General features: G+C 43.4%; 1 protein-coding gene across 1 annotated transcript in view; it reads left to right on the top strand.

The window, feature by feature from the left end:
* The window catches only part of GLIS3 (GLIS family zinc finger 3), a 477578-nt gene extending 467429 nt beyond the window's left edge, over positions 1-10149 (top strand). Inside the window, exons 9-10 of the mRNA XM_068974601.1 lie at positions 8940-9122; positions 10013-10149. Coding sequence (XP_068830702.1) covers positions 8940-9122; positions 10013-10149 — 320 coding nt within the window. The remainder of the gene's footprint in view (positions 1-8939; positions 9123-10012) is intronic.
* The last annotated feature ends 10968 nt before the right edge of the window (positions 10150-21117 follow it).

Below are 21117 nucleotides of genomic sequence, written 5' to 3' on the forward strand. Positions count from 1 at the left end.
AAGAATCATTATCTGGCTTTTATTTAAGCTCTTGGTGGATCATATGTTTTTTTTCTCTAAGAATTTAATCAGAAACATTCCTAAAACAAAGTCTGTTAAACCTGAGAGTGCAGTTTGCCCTAGAGTTATGCTATCCAGTACAGTAGCTACAAGGCATGAATGGCCATATAAATTTTAATTAATTATAACTAAATAAAATTTACAAGTTGGTTCCTCAGTTGACTGGCCACATTTCAAATGCTCTGTAGTTATGCAGCTACTGTATTGGACAGTGAGATATAGATCATTTCCATCAACACACAATGTTCTCTTAGTGTTGCCCTAGGGAATACCCTTTCATTATCATATTTGGTCATGTGATTCCTTTTCTTCACTGACTTCCTCCACTTCCCTTCCATGCTGGGAAGAAAATCCACACCCAGCTTCATGGGCTGCTTTATCATCATTAGGCAGCAAGAGTGACCAGGAACTCCCAATCTAATCTATCATCATAGAGCTGTCAGTGACCCCATGTGACAACGAAGGAGGGGTTTTTAAGAATGAATTTTAATACTATGTTAGCTCATAGATAATATTAAGGGAGAAAACAGGATGCAAAACAATATATATAATATTCCAGTTTTGTATGTATGTATCTGGTTATGTCTAAATCTTGGAAATAAAGATAATTTTTATTTTCTTTGTATATATGTCTCTATATTTTCTAGTTGATACAGTTAATTCAGAATATTTTTATAATTAGAAAACAAGCCTGTTTTTAGAAGGGGAAAAAAAAAAAGACTTCTCAGAATTAACAAGAAGATGAATGACCTTGATCCTCAGGAGCTACAACTTCAGTAAAATCAGTTTATCTGCAAATTCCCCCTCCCCCTCCATCCTTGGGTTAAAATAACTTCTAAAATGGGGGAGGGGTGATTTTCTAACGAAATGTGAGGACTAGCATTTATTGCCAACATAAACATACGTGTGCCTTCTTATGCTATTCTAAGTGTATATGTTCTTGTTCGAACTGTATTATCCATCCTCAAGGACACAGTATTACCTTTTGTTTCTTTGGTCTCTCTAAAAGCACCTTGACCAGTACTGATAACATCATTCGCTGACTGACTGACTGGTTGACCTTGCCATCACTCATGTTTTATGCCCACGAAATGTAACATCTTGCCTCATTTTGCTCTGGGTCCTCCAGGTAGTATTCCTTCCAAACTTACTACATGAAATTCAGCAGCTGAAATACAGGAGCCGTTCACCAGAAAATGAGTTAGGCTTTCTCTGAGTTGTGTGTGTGGCAAGATCCTAATGGAATTTTTAAAAATTTTGTTAGTTTTATGGAAATAGCAGTGGGAAGAGGCTATGTTAAAGCTCTTTGATTTGAGTGACCACACTCAACCACACCAGTGTGTTTGGCAACGTTAGTTACTGGCTTCTTGAAGGGAGGGATTTCATAAAGAGGATTTTCTTTCTGTGAGTTGGCTGTGAGAGTGATAAAACATGCTTGTGGGGCCATTCTGGTTTTGACTGTTTCTTGTGTCAGCCAAGACACCCACAGACAGGAATTGTAGTTCACTCTGCCCTCTCACTCAGATCCAGACTGGCTGGGGAAACTTGGAGGTGGAGCCCAGAATGTTGGATTTGAAAAAGTGAAAGTGAAAGTGTTAGTTGCTCAGTCATGTCCAGCTCTTTGTGACTCCAGTCCTGGAAGGACTGTAGCCTTCCAGGCTCCTCTGTCCATGGAATTCTTCAGGCAGATTCTTTACTGTTTGAGCCACCAGGGAAGGCCAATGTTGGGTTTACTATTAATAATTAACTTTACTGGGTATATTTCACTGTATCACAAATTTTCATAGTCCAGCACATCGCAACACTCATGTAGATTAAAGTCATACTGTCTTTGAAGCAGGGAGAAGACAGGGAAGAAAGAATGAATTGGTTTTCACAAAAGGGCAGTGAAAGTCTCTATCAATGTCCCTGACATACCTGAATGATTAATGTCCCTATTTGGGGAGTTGTGGGAGTTTAGTGAAAAATGTCTTCTCTTCCTGGAAGGTTAATATTACACTGAGGAATGCTATCAAGGTGTTTATGGGTTACAGATTTGAACAGAGCCAGCATAGGGATATAAATAGCAAATATTGCCTATTTTGTTCAGTGAATAGACATTACATTCTAATAAACTGACTGTGATGGTTCATGGTAATTTTTCCTCATAATGGGGAAGCCGTTATTATATGTGCCAGGCCATGGGGTACCCACTGTGAGGATCAATTCAAGGACCTCCCAAACTATGAAACAGTACATCCCAGGTCTTTCAGCCCACTCAAGCTTGTTGCTCTTTTGAGCTTGCACTGGGGAGAGTGAAGAAATCAGAATGTGTATCGATTAGTACAAGATCTAGGAACCAACACAAGAAAGAGGTATGTAGCAACAGGTTCCAAGGGCCAAAAATGTTCCAGAGGATTCCACCTGAGACTGGAAGTGAGAGACTTACCCACTGTCTTTCTGTTCTTATATTTGGTTATTGTTGAAGGATTACTTGTTGCCTTTTGGAAATTTTAATTTCTCTTAATAAAAATTTTGAGAGCTACATTATTGTGACATAATTTTACTTTTTTCTTATATAGCGAACATATATAAATTATATTGTTAAATATATTAATATTAATTTTATAATTAGTTCTCAGATTGGAGAAGGCAATGGCACCCCACTCCAGTACTATTGCCCAGAAAATCCCATGGACAGAAGAGCCTGGTAGGCTGCAGTCCATGGGGTCGCAAAGAGTCGGACACGACTGACTTCACTTTGACTTTTCACTTTCATGCATGCATTGGAGAAGGAAATGGCAACCCACTCTAGTATTCTTGCCTAGAGAATCCTAGGGATGGGGGAGCCTGGTGGGCTGCCATCTATGGGGTCGCACAGAGTCGAACATGACTGAAGCGACTTAGCAGCAGCAGCAGTTCGCAGATTATATTGTATAACAGGCAAATCTTAATTTAATCTTCATTATAATAACTCAGTGAGATATCAGTTCAGTTCAGTTCAGTCGCTCAGTCGTGTCCGACTCTTTGCGACCCCATGAATTGCAGCACGCCAGGCCTCCCTGTCCATCACCAACTCCTGGAGTTCACTCAAACTCACGTCCATCGAGTCAGTGATGCCATCCAGCCATCTCATCCTCTGTTGTCCCCTTCTCCTCCTGCCCCCAATCCCTCCCAACATCAGAGTCTTTTCCAATGAGTCAACTCTTCGCATAAGGTGGCCAAAGTACTAGAGTTTCAGCTTCAGCATCATTCCCTCCAAAGAAATCCCAGGGCTGATCTCCTTTAGAATGGACTAGTTGGATCTCCTCGCAGTCCAAGGACTCTCAAGAGTCTTCTCCAACACCACAGTTCAAAAGCATCAATTCTTTAGCACTTGGCTTTCTTCACAGTCCAACTCTCACATCCATACATGACCACTGGAAAAACCGTAACCTTGACTAGATGGACCTTTGTTGGCAAAGTAATGTCTCTGCTTTTGAATATGCTATTTAGGTTGGTCATAACTTTTCTTCCAAGGAGTAAGCGTCTTTTAATTTCATGGCTGCAATCACCATCTGCAGTGATTTTGGAGCCCCCCAAAATAAAGTCTGACACTGTTTCCACTCTTTCCCCATCTATTTCCCATGAAGTGATGGGACCAGATGCCATGATCTTCGTTTTCTGAATGGTGAGCTTTAAGCCAACTTTTTCACTCTCCTCTTTCCCTTTCATCAACAGGCTTTTTAGTTCCTCTTCACTTTCTGCCATAAGGGTGGTGTCATCTGCATATCTGAGGTTGTTGATCTTTCTCCCGGCAATCTTGATTCCAGTTTGTGCTTCTTCCAGCCCAGCTTTTCTCATGATATACTCTGCATATAAGTTAAATAAGCAGGGTGACAATATACAGCCTTGACGTACTCCTTTTCCTATTTGGAACCAGTCTGTTGTTCCATGTCCAGTTCTAACTGTTGCTTCCTGACTTGCATATAGGTTTCTCAAGAGGCAGATCAGGTGGTCTGGTTTTCCCATCTCTTTCAGAATTTTCCACAGTTTACTGTGATCCACACAGTCAAAGGCTTTGGCATAGTCAATAAAGCAGAAATAGATGTTTTTCTGAAACTCTCTAGCTTTTTCCATGATCCAGTGGATGTTGGCAATTTGATCTCTGGTTCCTCTGCCTTTTCCAAACCCAGCTTGAACATCTGGAAGTTTACAGTTCACGTACTGCTGAAGCCTGGCTTGGAGAATTTTGAGCATTACTTTACTAGCGTGTGAGATGAGTGCGATTGTGTGGTAGTTTGAGCATTCTTTGGCATTGCCTTTCTTTGGGATTGGAATGAAAACTGACCTTTTTCAGTCCTGTGGCCACTGCTGAGTTTTCCAAATTTGCTGGCATATTGAGTGCAGCCCTTTCACAGCATCATCTTTCAGGATTTGAAAGAGCTCAACTGGAATTCCATCACCTCCACTAGCTTTGTTCATAGTGATGCTTTCTAAGGCCCATTTGACTTCACATTCCAGAATGTCTGGCTCTAGGTGAGTGATCACATCATCGTGGTTATCTTGGTCGTGAAGATCTTTTTTGTACAGTTCTTCTGTGTATTCTTGCCACCTCTTCTTAATATCTTCTGCTTCTGTTAGGTCCAGACCATTTCTGTCCTTTATCGAGTCCATCTTTGCCTGAAATGTTCCCTTGGTGTCTCTAATTTTCTTGAAGAGATCTCTAGTCTTTCCCATTCTGTTGTTTTCCTCTATTTCTTTGCATTGATTGCTAAGGAAGGCTTTCTTATCTCTTCTTGCTGTTCTTTGGAACTCTGCATTCAGATGCTTATATCTTTCCTTTTCTCCTTTGCTTTTAGCTTCTCTTCTTTTCACAGCTATATGTAAGGCCTCCCCAGACAGCCATTTTGCTTTTTTGCATTTCTTTTCCATGGGGATGATCTTGATCCCTGTCTCCTGTACAATGTCATGAACCTCCGTCCATAATTCATCAGGCACTCCATCTATCAGATCTAGTCCCTTAAATCTATTTCTCACTTCCACTTTATAATCATAAGGGATTTGATTTAGGTGATACCTGAATTGTCTAGCAGTTTTTCCTACATTCTGCAATTTCAGTCTGAATTTGGCAATAAGGAGTTCATGATCTGAGCCACAGTCAGCTCTTGGTCTTGTACTTGTTGACTGTATAGAGCTTCTCCATCTTTGGCTGCAAAGAATATAATCAATCTGATTTCTGTGTTGACCATCTGGTGATGTCCACATGTAGAGTCTTCACTTGTGTTGTTGGAAGAGGGCATTTGCTATGACCAGTGCATTTTCTTGGCAAAACTCTATTAGTCTTTGCCCTGGTTCATTCTGTATCCCAAGCCAAATATGCCTGTTACTCCAGGTGTTTCTTGACTTCCTACTTTTGCATTCCAGTCCCCTATAATGAAAAGGACATCATTTTTGGGTGTTAGTTCTAAAAGGTCTTGTAGCTCTTCATAGAACCTTTCCACTTCAACTTCTTCAGCATTACTGGTTGGGGCATAGACTTGGATTACTGTGATATTGAATGGTTTGCCTTGGAAACAAACAGAGATCATTCTGTCATTTTTGAGATTGCATCCAAGTACTGCATTTCGGACTCTTTTGTTGACCATGATGGCTACTCCGTTTCTTCTGTGGGATTCCTGCCCGCAGTAGTAGATATAATGGTCATCAGAGTTAAATTCATTCATTTTAGTCCATTTTAGTTCGCTGATTTCTAGAATGTCGATGTTCACTCTTGCCATCTCCTGTTTGACCACTTCAAATTTGCCTTGATTCATGGACCTGACATTCCAGGTTCCTATGCAATATTGCCCATTATAGCATTGGACCTTGCTTCTATCACCAGTCACATCCACAGCTGGGTATTGTTTTTCTCTGGCTCCATCCCTTCATTCTTTCTGGAGTTATTTCTCCACTGATCTCCAGTAGCATATTGGGCACCTACTGAGCTGGGGAGTTCCTCTTTCAGTATCCTATCATTTTGCCTTTTCATACTGTTCATGGGGTTCTCAAGGCAAGAATACCGAAATGGTTTGCCATTCCCTTCTCCAGTGGACCACATTGTGTCAGACCTCTCCACCATGCCCGCCCGTCTTGGGTGGCCCCACAGGGCATGGCTTAGTTTCACTGAGTTAGACAATGAGATATAGGTACTAGTTTTAATCCCATTTTATGGTTTAGAAAGCAGAAACACCGAGAGGCTCAATAATTTACCAAGACTACACAATTGATAAGGAGTCAAACTAAGATTTGAACCCAGGAAATCTGAGTAGCTTCAGACTACTTATTCATCACCACTCTCTTTGGCTTTATATTTTTCTGATTTTTTTTTCTATTAAAATTCAGAAAAATAAAAAGCCAAAGAAAGTCCCCCAAAGACAACTAGAGAAATGTGGCCTTGCAATCTGCCTATATACATTTGTTGTTGTTGTTCAGTCCCTCAGTCATATCCAACTCTTTGTGATCCCATGGACTACAGTAGGCCAGCCTCCCCTTTTCTTCACTATCTCCCAGAGTTTGCTCAAACTCATGTCCATTGAGTTGACGATGCCATCCAAACATCTCTGTCACCCCCTTCTCCTCCTGCTGTCACTCTTTCCCAGCATCAGGGTCTTTTCCAATGAGTCTGCTCTTCACATCAGGTGGCCAAAGTATTGGAGCTTCAGTTTCATTATCAGTCCTTCCAATGAATTTTCAGGGTTGATTTCCTGTAGGATTGATTGGTTTGATCTCCTTGCAGTCCAAGGGACTCTCAAGAGTCTTCTCCAATACCACAGTTCAAAAGCATCAATTCGGAGCTCAGCTTTTTTTATAGTCCAACTCTCACATCCATACATGACTACTGGAAAAAACCATAGCTTTGACTATATGGACCTTTGTTGGCCGAGTAATGTCTCTGCTTTTTAATATGCTGTCTAGCTTTGTCATAACTTTTCTTCCATGGAGCAAGCATCTTTTAAGTTCACCATTTGCAATGAATTTGGAGCCCAAGAAAAATAAAATCTGTCACTGTTTCTACTTTTCCCCCACCTATTTGCCATGAAGTGATGGGACCAGATCTTAGTTTTCTGAATGTTGAGTTTTTTAAGCCAGCTTTTTCATTCTCCCCTTTCACTTTTATCCAGGGGCTCTTTAGTTCCTCTTTGCTTTCTGCCGTTAGGGTAGTATTATCACCTGCATATCTGAAGTTATTGATATTTCTCCTGGTAATCTAGTTTCCAACTTGTGCTTCATCCATCCTGGCATTTTGCATCCTGGCATTACTCTGCATATAAGTTAGATAAGCAGGGAGACAATATACAACCTTGAGGTAGTACTTTCCTAATTTTGAACCAGTACATTGTTCCTTGTCTGATTCTAACTGGTGCTTCTTGATCTACATACAGGTTTCTCAGGAGACAGGTGAGGTGGTCTAATATTCCCATTTCTTTAAGAATTTTCCACACTTTTTTGTGATCCATACAGTCTAAGTCTTTAACGTAGTCAATGAAGGAGAAGTAGATTTTTTTTTTGGAATTCCCTGCTTCCTCTGTGATCCAACGGATGTTGGCAATTCGATCTCTGGTTCTTCTGCCTTTTCTGAATCCACTTGTTTACCTGAAATTTCTCATGAACAGTACGAAAAAAAAAAAAAAAAACTCCGTGTAAATATTGTTTTTGTGGCTATTTACCATTCCCGTTAGGTAAATATACCAGTCTTTTCTCCACCACTCTCTCATGATTGGCTAGTTTGACTCCTCCGTTTTCTGTTATGACAACGAGCACTGTGATAACTGTGTCTGTGCAAGACTTCTATTTTTCAAAATATACTTTTAGGATACATCCTTGAAAGTGAAATTCCCCTGTCCAAGAGGACGCTTTTGGGTTCCCAAGCCAAGTTGTCAAGTGATTTTCAGAAGCCTATACTCCTTTGCAGGGTCTGCACACTACACACAGGTGCCTTGGCCACCAGTCTCAGTCCGGCACCAAGAATGAGCCTCAGAAATCTTTGCTAATGTGATAGGTAGAAGATGGTATTATATCATTGTCTTGATTTTTATTTCTTTACTGACTAAAGAATTGTCAGTTTGACCATGTGTCTGTTTTAGTTGCTCAGCCATGTCTGACTCTTTGTGACTCCATGGACTGTAACCTACCAGGCTCTTCTGTCCATAGAATTCTCCAGGCAAGAATATTGGAGTGGGTAGTCATTCCCTTCTCCAGGGGATCTTCCCAAGCCAGGGATTGAACCTGGGTCTCCTGCATTTCAGGCCGAGTCTTTACCATCTGATCATATTAGTTGATAAATTATATGAGTATGTGCGTGGTCTGTTTAGGTCCTTTGCCCATCTGTCTGCTGAGTCCATGCAGAGGCCTTAGGGCGTCAAAGAGAGAAAAGCCAGTAGTTTTTCTTTCTTTTTTCTCCTGCCTTGACATGGAATATTCTTGTTTTTTCCTAGTCTTTACTCCTAACATGGATCTTCCCTGGTGGCTGAGCGGTAAAGAACCTACATGCCAGTGCAGGAGACACAGGAGACGTGGGTTTGATCTCTGGGCCAGGAAGATCCCCTGGAGGAGGGCATGCCAACCCACTCCAGTATTCTTGCCAGGAAAATCCCCATGGACAGAGGATCCTAGTGGGCCATAGTCCATGGGGTCACAAAGAGTCAGACAGGACTGAAGCAACTGAGCACGTGTGTGTGCACACATACACATACACACACACACACAGACACACACACACTGCTAACATGAATTTAATCTTTCTCCCAAACCTTATAGGGAATTTTCTCTTGGTTCTATAAAAAGTATACTACTTATTAGTTATAAAGAATATTATTTTGTTTTCTACAGTGGATATGGCCTGTTCATAAATCTATCCCTACTTTTGTCTTGAATTTCAGGATTTTATGGGCAACTACAGACATTCTGCCCCCCGAATTACCCTGACTCTCAAAGAACCATGCCACCTAGCAGTTCCTGCAGTGTGATGCCTTCCTTCGAGGACTGTCTGGTCCCCACATCCATGGGCCAGGCTGGCTTTGATGTTTTCCACAGAGCCTTCTCAACTCACTCGGGCATTACAGGTATGTTGGTATCTGTGACTTAGACACTCGGGCAGACTAGCAGGTGAGATCAGGTGGGTTTCTCATGACCAGCCTGGATTAGACTTGACTTAGCACACAACTGCATCAAATCCTGTTTAGTCCACCTGAGAAATGTCTTCCTCTTCATCCCCCCTCCAGCTTCCTGCAACCCCACTTCCACCACCCTCACTCAGGTGCCATCATGTTTCTCCCAGACTTAAGCAACAGCCTTCCAACAAGTTTCCTTGCGTCAGCTCCTTAACTTTCCCGTTCTGCTCTCTGTGCTACCTGTAACCATTGCCTTCCAAACATAAAGGAAAAAATAAGATGCTTTCCTATTCAGATACATTCAGTAGTTTCTAGTTGCCCTAGAGAATAAAGTTGACTGTCTGCAGCAAGGCATTCATAGTCCCCAGGAGTTGAGCCTGATCAAACTCCCTGGACCTACCCTCCTATCTCATGTTTCTTCCTTATCTGTCTCCCTACCTGCTCTGCACCTGAGCTTTGCCAACACACTTGGCCCCACACACCCAACTCTCTGTCTTTGCTCCCTATTTCCTCCTCCTAGAATGTTCTTTCTTTACCTCCCCATCTATGATAATCCCATCCATTCTTAAATGACTCAACTTTTATATCACCTCCTTTTTGAGGCCATCCTCACTCTTCCCTATAAAATTTTACTTTCATTGCTACTCAGCCCATCTTTTGTGCAAATCCTATTTTAGCCATTTGCCTACACATTCAGCCACTTCTCCACCTAAGGAGCCTGAGGATGGGACCCGCTAAAAGGCCTTGCCCAGCACTGTTGCCTCCCCAGTCCACATTTGCTCTCTGCATGCCTAGCAAGTATGATGAAGCATCAGTTGATCTGTGCACTCTTTCTTTTCCAGTGTATGATTTGCCTTCGGGTTCCTCCAGCCTCTTTGGGGAGACTCTTCGCAGTGGACCTGAAGATGCCACATTCTTACAGATCAGTGCCGTGGACCGCTGTCCTAGCCAGCTCTCCTCTGTCTATACTGAAGGCTAAAATCTCCCCCAGCCTCCACGGCTGCTGGCATCCAGAATCTTTTTGTTCCTTGTCACCTTTTGTGCTTATACTTTCGCAGACCCTAAGAAAAAGGATGTCAAGCAAATCAACTCAATATGCCACATCACAGATGTGTCTTTGGAGAGCAGGGCTGGATGGTCAGAGCTGGGTTTTGTAGGTGTGTTTGCAGCTGATCCTTTTCCCCTCTGGATTTGCCAGTGACCAGCAGGACTGTCTTTTCAAAGGGAATTCGGAGTCTCACTACTGAATATCTGTTACTTCCCAATTGTCAACCTTCAAGGGACACCAGTGAGATGATGTGCATGTGTAAATTTAATTTGGAGATCACCCTTGCTGAAAACTCCAAATAAGGATGGACAACCCAGATTCCCAGCACAGTGAATCGCCTCACCCATGAGCCAGGCACAACAAGGGAAATCCACATCCAAGCCCAGCATGGGCTTGGCTCTTGGAGGAGCCCCAGTTTCCCAGCACCAGCCTGGCATCCAGGGAGCTGGCTGCCTCTCTCCTCCTGGGTACTTCCATGCTAACCAATTGCTTTTCAGTGTTTTTCCAAAAGCAAAATGAGAAGGTTCTGTCAAGTACAGCCCCCTGAAAAGCTTGACAACTTGTTTTGTATTCCTGCAACCTACCCTAGTCCTTTGATTTTAAAGCCTTGTTATTTACATGTACTTTTAAAGGAAAAAAATATTTAGAGGTCTGTTCTTTGGATGGAAATAATTATTTTAATCACCCCAGCTACATACGTCTGGCCTCTGCTGTGGCTTGGCTTGGCCCCTCCTAGTAGCTCCTGTGTGCACCAGGAATGTTCTGCAAAGGCTACCTGAGGGACATGGGGTTGGCCACCCCCTTCCCAGTGCTACCACAGAGACCCTCGTGTGTTGACTGTTCAGTGACTCCACCTTGAGGACTTTATTCAAAGGAAAATTTCTCTTGACTGGTTCACCCATGGCCTCCGCTCTGGTGCTCTGCCCAGAGCCTGCTAAAAGCTGTGAGAGCAGGGACACATGGAGGTGTGGTCCTGGGTTCTCTCAGAAAACCAACCTGGAGGAGCCCAATGTCCAGCTCCTTTGCACAGCCTCTGCTCCCTCTGTTAGGGCCTCCCCTCACCACTCTCTCTATTGCTCCCTTGCCCTTCTCCTCTCTCTTCATTGCTCTCTTATTTTTTTTTTTTTGACTGTAGTTCAGACATACCCACCACCTGCCATTGCCTGCCCACCAGCTCTGAGCAGGGTCTGGCCTAGGGCAGGTAGAGGAGACAGTTCTGGAAAGGTGGCCAAAAAGAAGCAACCGCTTTGTCTGAAACTCTGTTTTGAGTGCCTAGAATTTTCACAGAGCTCTTGGCCATTTGATCTCACACCTGGATAGGAAGTCATTTTCTGTGACACCTTTTCGTTGCTGTTGTTTTGTCGCTAAGTCGTGCCCGACTCCTTGTGGCCCCGTGGACTATAGCTCTCCAGGTTCCACTGTCTTCTGTGACACCTTTACCAAGCAATTAAAAAGGTCCCAAGTCCAATGACATAGGCTATAAAAATTGCCAAATCCCCCGAAACCTGGTAAATTCTGACATCCCAGTACTATCACATCTCATGATTTCTTTTCTCTTTCTTTAAAAATGTTCTCTGAAGAAAAATGAAACAATGCTATTTGTCAAACTGGGATAATTACAATCTCCAACAAGACGATTAAACAGCTTGGTGTCAGACTTAGGATCTGGTGACAGTTTGTATCCTGACAGACGTGTCCTTCCAGTCTGCTGCACAGTCGGTAGTGTTCTGCCTGATTCAGGACTTTATTCTCACATGCGGTATAATCAGGCTAATAAAGAACCAAGTGCAGGGTCCGTTTCTACAGTGCTCTCAGTCAATCTCATTTCTCTGGCTAGTGGGCTCTGATCTGAGAAGAGCCATCATGCAGACATCTGTGTCTGAGAAAGAGACAAGTTATTCAATTTACAAAAGTCTGCTCTGCTTTACGAAAGGACGCACGTCAGACTTTTCTTTCCAAGTGAGCTCTCAGACGCACACAGAGTCCCACCCTTCTGGCAGACTTTGTGGATTGTGTCACCTGGGCCTAAACAGGGACCGTGTCCTTTGCCACACACTGCAGAGAAGGGGAAGCTCTGGTATCTTAGACAATCTATTCATTCTAAATCCCCAGAGCCTCTACAGGGAACTCAAAACACATTTCATTCATGTGATGAGGAAAAAGACGGAAAGGTAAGGCAGTTGCTGCAGCTGGTGTTGTCAGCCTACTTGTGGCTTCTGGCTGTAATCTGCCGTGGAAACAGGGAAGGAGGATAAAGCCAGAAGAACCCCAGATGCTCTGGCTGGAGGAGGCGCTCCTGAGCGTCTGTAGTCTCCCCGTTGGCCTCACTGAGGCCCAAGGCAGCCCAAGGGTGCCAGGTGGCAGCTGCACCTGCAGGGCCTCCTTCCCTGGCAGGAATTAGCAGAAGCAGGCCCAGGACCACCTGCAAGGCCGAGTGCCCCTCCTATTCCCTCCCCCATCTCTTGTTTCCCCTTGGCTACAGGTTTGAGCTCAGGACCGCAGGACATGCCACTTCCAGTTTCCTTCTGGGTGACAGGTTCTGGCCTTAGATTCCAGGATCTCACCTGACCTTAAAATTTGTTTCTTGCTTGCTTTCACATTGCACAAGATTTATATATGTTTTCATCATTATGTTTGTAACAGTAAAAGTGGAAACTTCAAAAGATCATTCCCTTCCATTTTCTGGTCTTTTTACTCTTGATATATAACCATTTTCATAAACATCTGAACAGAAATTGTCATTCCCCTCTAAAAAAAAAAAAAAAGAAGCTGATGTTCGGGAAAATACACACAGCCCAAAGCCAATTATCCTATTACATTAAAAAAAAAAAAAATCAGCATGCCTAGAGATATTTTACTTGCTGCATTGTCTTAATTCCCTAAAGGGACTGCATCAAAATGTAAGTTGTAATTTAGCCTCTGATATTAGTGTTAAATATTAAATATTCTATTCCTGTGTAAGATGTCTCCCATTACCCATGTCACCCCCCAAATTATTTAGGTGATTCTAAAATGGACAAAAGGTCATCAGTCAATCACAGCAAAGTTTCCACTGATGAACCAGAGCTTTGGTGTTACTCTGTTGTTTTTAAATTAGCAGCTGTCAAGCACATTAGCATACTAGAACAGAGGTAAGTGTTCAACCCCATCTTCAAGAACCTTGCTTCCCAGTTGCCTTGAATTTGGGGAATAGTGATTATAAATGTCCAATTTAATTATTTGGTATTTTATTTGACTGTTTTGACCACGTCATTTTAAAGCAGTGTTTTTAACAGCACTTTGTGTTGGTGGTGTGGAATTTCTGCGGTTACAATTTTTTTCTTTGCGATGAGTAAAGCAAAAAAAAAAAAAAAAAAAAAACCACTCATTGGAGAGATGGCAAGTGTAAAAAAGAGGAGATTTATTTTGTACAGACAGCAGAGCATCCTGTGTAATGTTGCTGACATAAAGCACTTTGGGGGGAAAAAGTGGAAATCTGTTTTCCATAAATCACACAGACTCTTGTACATAGTTATATACACTCACGTAGAGAAATGAACTGCATATATCATACTGGATATGGGGCTGATTTTACTCTAGGGGCACATCTGGTGCTTATTGTCATAAATCTTTTAAAGAATTAGGTACACTTTTTTCTATTAATATGTATAGTTTTGTGATTTGTCACAGTTATGTTTCATATAATCATAAGTTATTTTGTCTCGTTTCATGAAGTCCTTTTTTTATGTCAAAAGTAAAATGAAGGGATTGTGCACTTGGTACATAATAAAACTGGAAATAGAGGATGCACCCACCTGCCTGAAATCCTCCTTCAGCATGTTGTTTTAAAGCACAATGGCAGCAACCATTTTTTGTTTGTTTGTTTGTTTTATTTTGTTTAGGTTTTACCATCCGCTTCCCTCATATTGGGTCGGTAATTATAATTAAAAGCAGATGGGGATGGGGGAGGGAGTGTCCAAGGCCAGCTTTAAAATGCCGCATCGCTTTGGGCCAGAGCTGCAGCCTGGATTTAATTATAGATATGAGGACGAAATGGCAGTAAAAATGAATGTGTCTCTGAATCCTTTACATGTTGGGAGTGTCCATAAATAAAACATGAAGTTTTATTTCATCAGATTTAATTAAAGCTTTTATACATGTTTTATTGGTTATTCTATTAATCTGCTTCAAAAACTGGATAAATGTGTGCTGGTGTTTCGGGTTTGTTTGTCTTTTCAATACAGTGCTACATCGTGACTCAGAAATGCCTCTAGTGCGTGGTCGTCCAGGTGATGGCCGTTGGAGTGGGCCCTTTCTTCCCAGTTGTCCTAAAACCCTGCCAAGAAAGACACAAGTATCAGCTTCCTAATCTGTAAGTCCTCTGATTTCCTGAAGGAGAAAGGGGAAGTTGTCGTTTCCCCTGATTCCTTGTCCTGTCTGATCTGCAGCCTTGGGGGGCGCTGCCTGTCCCTCTGGCTGTGATGAGCTTCTCTCCCTACCTCCCATCCACAGGAGACGGGAAAGGGGGAAGGAGTGGCCAGGAGGCTCGCACATCTGACTGACCGGTGAGCCAAGCACGGGACTCTAAAAGACATCACAGTATCTCAAGGATCATTCTTAGAAAATTGATAGTTTTCTCACAGAAATTTTAAGACTTGAAAATTCTCTTAACGGGAGATACAAAGCCGAAGGGATGATGGCTCCCAGGCACCTGGCTCTTCAAGGTGCTGGGGGAGCAGGCAGCAGACTCATGTGGTTCAGGGTTTGGAGGTGGAAATAGTGCTGACTGACAAGACACAGCGAGTGTCTGCTCCCTGAAGGGAGGCAGCTGGTGAGAAGGTGATTTGGTCCAATCTTTTAGGAGGACAGCGTGGCATTAACTGATAGAGTTAAAGATACACATACCCTGCACTCCAGTCCTCTCTTGGGAGTCAACAATGGTTCAGATACAGGATGTTGAATGCCATCCTCAATAGCCAAAAACTGGAAATGACACAACTGTCCACCAAGAGCGGAAAGAAGAAGCGCCCTGTGCTCAAGGAATGAAGTGACGTGCAGTGCACGCTGCACTGTGGCCACCTGCAGCCACCCAGAGCTGTCTCAGGGACCATACTGAAAGGAAGAGCAGAAAGAAAAGAAAATATACAGCGCTGTTCTATTTATACACAGTTCAAAAACAAGCAGAATTCAAGTGCAGAGCTAAGAGGGCAGAAGTGTAAACAACAGTGAGGAAAATGCTACCACAAAGATCCAGATACCTCCTACAGGAGGTCAGAAAGAAAGGGCACCCAGAGGACTCAACACTGGGGTGCTGGGCAACCATGCTTAGTTTGCTGACTCACGTATTAGATTAAACAGATGTTTGCTCTGAACATGCACAATTTTTTAGTTTTTAGTTCAAATACTACTGAAGGTCAACTCTTACATCCTCTGCTCCAGGGGTCTGAAAACTCTGTCTGTAAAGGGTCAGGTAGGATGTATTTTTTGGCTTTGAGGGCCACACAGTCTCAGTCTCAACTACTCAGCTTTGTTGCTGCAGCTCAAAAGCAGCCACAGACAATCTACAAATGAATGCATATGGCTGTGTTACAATAAAACTTTATTTATGGACACAAATTTGAATTTCCTGTGGTTTTCAGATGTCATGCGATATTTTTTGTCTTTTGATTTTTCTCAACTATTTAAAAATGTAAAAAAAAATTCTTATTCTAGAAGCCATACAAAATGAAGCAAAAAAGGCAGTAGGCAAGATTTGCGCATGGGCCACAGTGTGCCATCCCTAGTCAACTGAGGGAACATTCTCCTGCCCTTCTCATAAATATCCACCCAAAGAAAACTGCAGTAAGGAGCCCCTCTGCTTATTCTTTGGCTACGCCAAGTCGTGTTCCTGGAGGAAATTCATGAGCTCTATTGATTAAGCTTTTCTTTGTTTAGATTCTGGGTTCTGCTCCCCGGGATACAGATGAATGCTTAAGAGCCTGGAGTGCCATTCGACTTTATCTCTGGATTTGAAGTTTTTAATAAAAAGAACTGGGCAGAGAGAAATCTGTGAGAATTGGAAAATGAGCACCCATTCTTTCCAAGCTAACCAAATATTTGCTGGATCTTGGCAGCCATAGCCAACCTTTTCCTCTGAAATGCTAAGAGGTTACAAGTAACAGGAGACTTCATTTTTCTCAGGCCATAGCTCTCATGAGAAGCTGGAGTTGCCTCTCAAAACCTGCAGGGTTCTCAGGCAGAGGAGAGTCAAGGTTTTATGCTCAAAGACTCCTCCAAGAAATGGTTGGGGCGGAGGCAGGGAGCCCTGATGGTGCTGATCACCGGTGCCCTCTCCTCATAGCAGGAGAAAGTGCTCAGCACCCCAGCGCCTTCTCTAGCCCCTGGTTTCTCATTATGCCTGGCTCCCTAATTCTCAAATTCAAGTGTTTCTCAGCCCTGGCAGTGCTGCCTGTCAGCTACTCATGCTCTTGAGAAAGAATGAGCATGAATTCACTCGGTCATGAGTGTATGCTTTCTTTGTTTCTCCAGCTTGTGATGAAATGGATAATCGTTTCAAAAGCAAGATTGTTCATGAATCCTGGGGCATTTGTTGAATACTAGCATGGACTGAATCCTCCTGAAGGGTCTCCCTGGTGGTTTTGTGTGCTTGGCTTCATATGTTGTATATGGTCTGGATATTAAAGCTGCAAGGAACACAGCGTCTTGGACGAAATAATCTGAACTTTATAAAAAGAAGTTTAACCAAAGGAAAGCTTAGAGAACATTCAGTCCAACCTCATCTTATACAGAGAAAGAAATTGAGGTTGTTTCATTCATTTAACATTTATGTAAAAAACACAGAGGTAGAAGTAAATCTTATCCTCACATAGCTGACCACAGAGGATTCCAAGAATCATCTGCCTGAGAACATTGCCAGGTGCTTATTCAAAATTCACACTCTAAAGCTGCTGAATACAAATCTCAGAGTTACTGAGCTGGAATTCTTAGGGTTCAGATGGTTGCAACTACATTCTTAACTAAGCTCTCCAGGTGGTCGTTTATGGAAACTAACTTTTTTTTTTTACTTTATTTTACTTTACAATACAGTATGGAAACTCACTTTGACCCTTTCTCCTCCCCTCCCCACCTCCACCACCACCTCCGGCCACCTGCCTCAGTTTAGTAGAGGAAGCCGACCATTTAACAGGGCAACGCAGTTTAATAAAAGCCAGCAAAGAGGGCCTTCCAATCCTTGCCTGGGGAGACAGGAGAGCAGGGTCTGAGTTTCCTGAGGGAAGGGATGGCTCCCTGAACTAGTCCTGAAGGTCAAGTCAATCTTGAAGAAGCAAAGAAGCAGCAGAAGGGTATTGGTTTTGTTTAGTTGCTAAGTTGAATCTGAATCTTGTGACCCCATGGACTATAACTCACCAGGCTCCTCTGTCCATGGGCTTCTCCAGGCAAGAATACTGGAGTGGGTTGCCATTTCCTTCTCCAGGGGATCTTCCCGACTGAGGCATTAAACCTGTGTCTTCTGCATAGCGGGCAGATTCTTCACCACTGAACCACAAGGTAAGCCCAGCAAAAGGATGTACCAGGCAAAAAACATCTTGTGTGCGGAGCTGCCAGGAGAAGGAAAGTAACTTGCCAAGTGTCACTCAGTAAGCTAGTTGAAGAGTTGTAGGTTGTCCCTTCTCTGGGCTCCAAGTGATTCTTCTCTGGTCCTGAGCCACAGCCCTTCTTTGTCCACCTCATGGAGCTCAGGGCATTGTTGCCCAAACCAGCAGTATGTTACCAGTTACTCTGCAAAACAAGTTCCACTTTCAAGTTAGTTTGCGGAGTGATGGGTCAAAGTTACAAAGACGCTTTTCTTTTTTTTTTTTTCTTATTGCAGAACCTCTCAGAGACTTTACAATGCTAAAGTGCAATGTGACTCTCCAAGAAAGAGTTAGAGGACGAAGTCTGTTGACTGTGGAATGCTTTTTTTCCAAAAAGTACCAGGTTAACAATGTAGAAAACAGTTTGGTGGGTCCTCAAAAAGTTAACTATACAATTACCATATGATCCAGCCATTTCACTCTTATATACATACTCAAAAAGAACTGATAACTGGGACCAAAAACAGATATGTGTATACCGATGCTTCTAGAAGCATTGACAATAGCCAAATTGACAAAATGCCAAATGCTCCAAAAGCATTCACAATAGCCAAAATGTAGTCCACCAGCTGATGAGTGTATAAACAGTGTGGTCTGTCCACACTGAATGTATAACCAGACTTCTGTAGCCACAGATTTGGAGCCAGCCAACTGTATTCTGTCATTTTACATAATGGACTTGAGCATCCACAGATTTTGGTATCCATGGAACCAATGCCCCATGGATACTGAGATACAATTATATTTAAGGTAACTAAACTTGTGCACTCAAAAATGGTTAAAATGGTAAACTTCATGTTAGGTATGTTTTACCATAATAAAAAGCGTAATATAAACAGAGCACCTAATAGGGTACCTGACATGCAGAAGATAATTTTTAAAGTAAGCACCCCGATAGGTAAGTGTTCCTTAGGACACAGTTTGGGAACGGGAACTCCAGACATAGGTAAAGCCCATGGTGGGGTGATGGTGTTGGCCCTGGGTAGGTGGAAGTAGAGGCTACAAATGGCACCAGCTGGCAGAGAAAGCAGAAGAGGAGAGGGCCAGGTGGTTTGGAGCAACTGCAGAAGACAGTTCTGAGCACCAGAGCACTGCGCCCATGTAAATTCTCGGGTAACTGAGGAAGGGAGAGAAAGGCAGATGGAGGGAAGCAGGTGGGTGTTAGTGTAGCAGAAGGAAGAGACAGTGGGCTGCAGAGGAAGACAGGAGGCACCGGCATAGTCCCCACCAATCCCAGCGTGTGCAGATGCAGAGATCTGGGCTCTGTTCATTCATCTGACCAGCGTTTACTGAGCTCCACTCCCATCGCTGTGTGCCTCTTACTGTTCTAGGTGCTGCGATAATCAGAAAAGAAAACAGCAGTATGCCTGTCCTCATGGCATTGCATTCCAGTGGACTGGCATTTCAAATTGTTTGCTCTGGTTATCTGTGATGTATGAGGCTCTGGGAGGTCAGTGATGGTTACATTCTCCAAGAAGGACATGCTGCGACACAGTTGGGAATGGAAACAGTTTTGAGGAAGTTTCAAAGAGTGAAAGCAAAGGGGCCAAAGCTGGATTGGGCGGGAGGCACTGTCAGACTGTGATGCTAACTGGACAGAGGTTCTTTCAGTGCCCTGGAACAGAGGTTGCTCCGAACCACATCAAGAGCACCATGCTGGATGGAAATAGCTAGGCCATCATACCACCCCCGTGCTGAAGTCCATCCTGAGAAGGGTGCGTCTTGGCTGTCTCTCTCTTGGCCACTCAATGGCTGAGGTCCTTCCAGAGAGCCAGAAAGCGGAGGAGACACTGAAAAGGTTAATAGTGTCCTCTAACCACACACATTGTGGCTGGTGGGGGGCGGGGGTCTGAACAGCATAGCTCTGTTCCTGCTGCATAGGGCACTAGGTAAAAGCAGAGGTCCTCCATCATTGTGTTCCCCAGTTTGTAGTAAAGAGTGTATTGGGGGTATACACTCCTACACGCTATCTACAATGGATTTGTGACTCTGCTCTTCCTCTGCTAGCTCTAACACATAAATACGCACACACACACATACACACACAGGGTCACTGGGATTTCAGCATCTCAAGAGTATTTTCTCTCAAGGCTTAGTACCCTCCTTCCTGGGAACAGTGCTGAGAAATGTTGAGGGATGTAGGGTGGTAGATGACCTATTGCTTTTGCTCTAATCCAGGAGTCATTGAGGACTGTCACAGGCTTTGGTGTCAGGCAGACCTTGTTCTCTGTCACTTACACCCTTTGCAGCAGCAGCAGAAGTAATCCCTAGCCTACACTGCCCTGAGCCCATTTCTTCTTCCAGCAAGAATAATTATGCTCCTCTCCCAGGCCATGAGATCATGCAGATTATCTGGCATAATCCCAGGTACATGTACAGGACTTGCTAAAGAGTGACCTATGTATTTTAAGAATTTCTGATCCTGCACCCAGAGTAGAATGATAATTTGTGAGGAGAGCACAGAAAGGACCATCGTTCTCAGACCAGTGCATGGAAGCAGGAAGGAAATGAGCTAGCCTGAGAGCAAGCAAGTCATAAAACCACCCAGATGACATTGCCCACAAAGATCTGTCTTTGCCATGAGCTCAGAGCAACCTGTAGTACATACGGATGCCTCTTGGACATCCTGGGACCATCAAGATAGGTGGTACTGCCTGTAGAAGCAAAGAAGAGGATCTTCTGTCCTGGGCCCTGTACTTCCAAGGCTGCCCTCTGACTATCCTCCAGCCATGCCCTGCCTCACAAAGTGAGGAGCTCATTGACCAAAGGTATGCCTCCAGCCCAAACCCACTTTCCTTCCACTTCTAGACCCAGTCCAGGTATCTATCTGTGACCTCAGAATTCCCTTTCCAAAGAGTCCCACACTGCTTCCAGGGCCAGCCCAGACTTCCTTCTCAAGTACATCCTCCCAAGAGTGGATCAGGGCTTCAGTGTGTACATCCCTGAGCCTGCAGGATACCCAGGGAGTGTCTTAGTGGGACTGTGGATGCCTTCTCTCCTTGTACTTTGGGGGCTAGGCTGTCTATATCTGAGTATAAAGTCTCCTTGTGGTTGAAGATGGAACCAGCATTTGAGAGAGAAGAGGGATGGGTCACTGGCCCGAGTCCAGGGACTGGCTCCCTTAGTGCCACCATTTTTCTGGCGAAGAAATCCACAGAGTCTCTGATCATTCTAACTCAAACCTGACCTTCCAGGTTATCATGAAAGTACATTAGTTAACAATTATTTTAGATTTCTTTGGAATTTAAAAATATTTTGATCTCTGAGTTTGTGGGCTGCAGTTTGC

The sequence above is a fragment of the Capricornis sumatraensis genome, chromosome 6 (assembly GCF_032405125.1).
Source record: "Capricornis sumatraensis isolate serow.1 chromosome 6, serow.2, whole genome shotgun sequence".
Taxonomy (NCBI): Eukaryota; Metazoa; Chordata; class Mammalia; order Artiodactyla; family Bovidae; genus Capricornis; species Capricornis sumatraensis.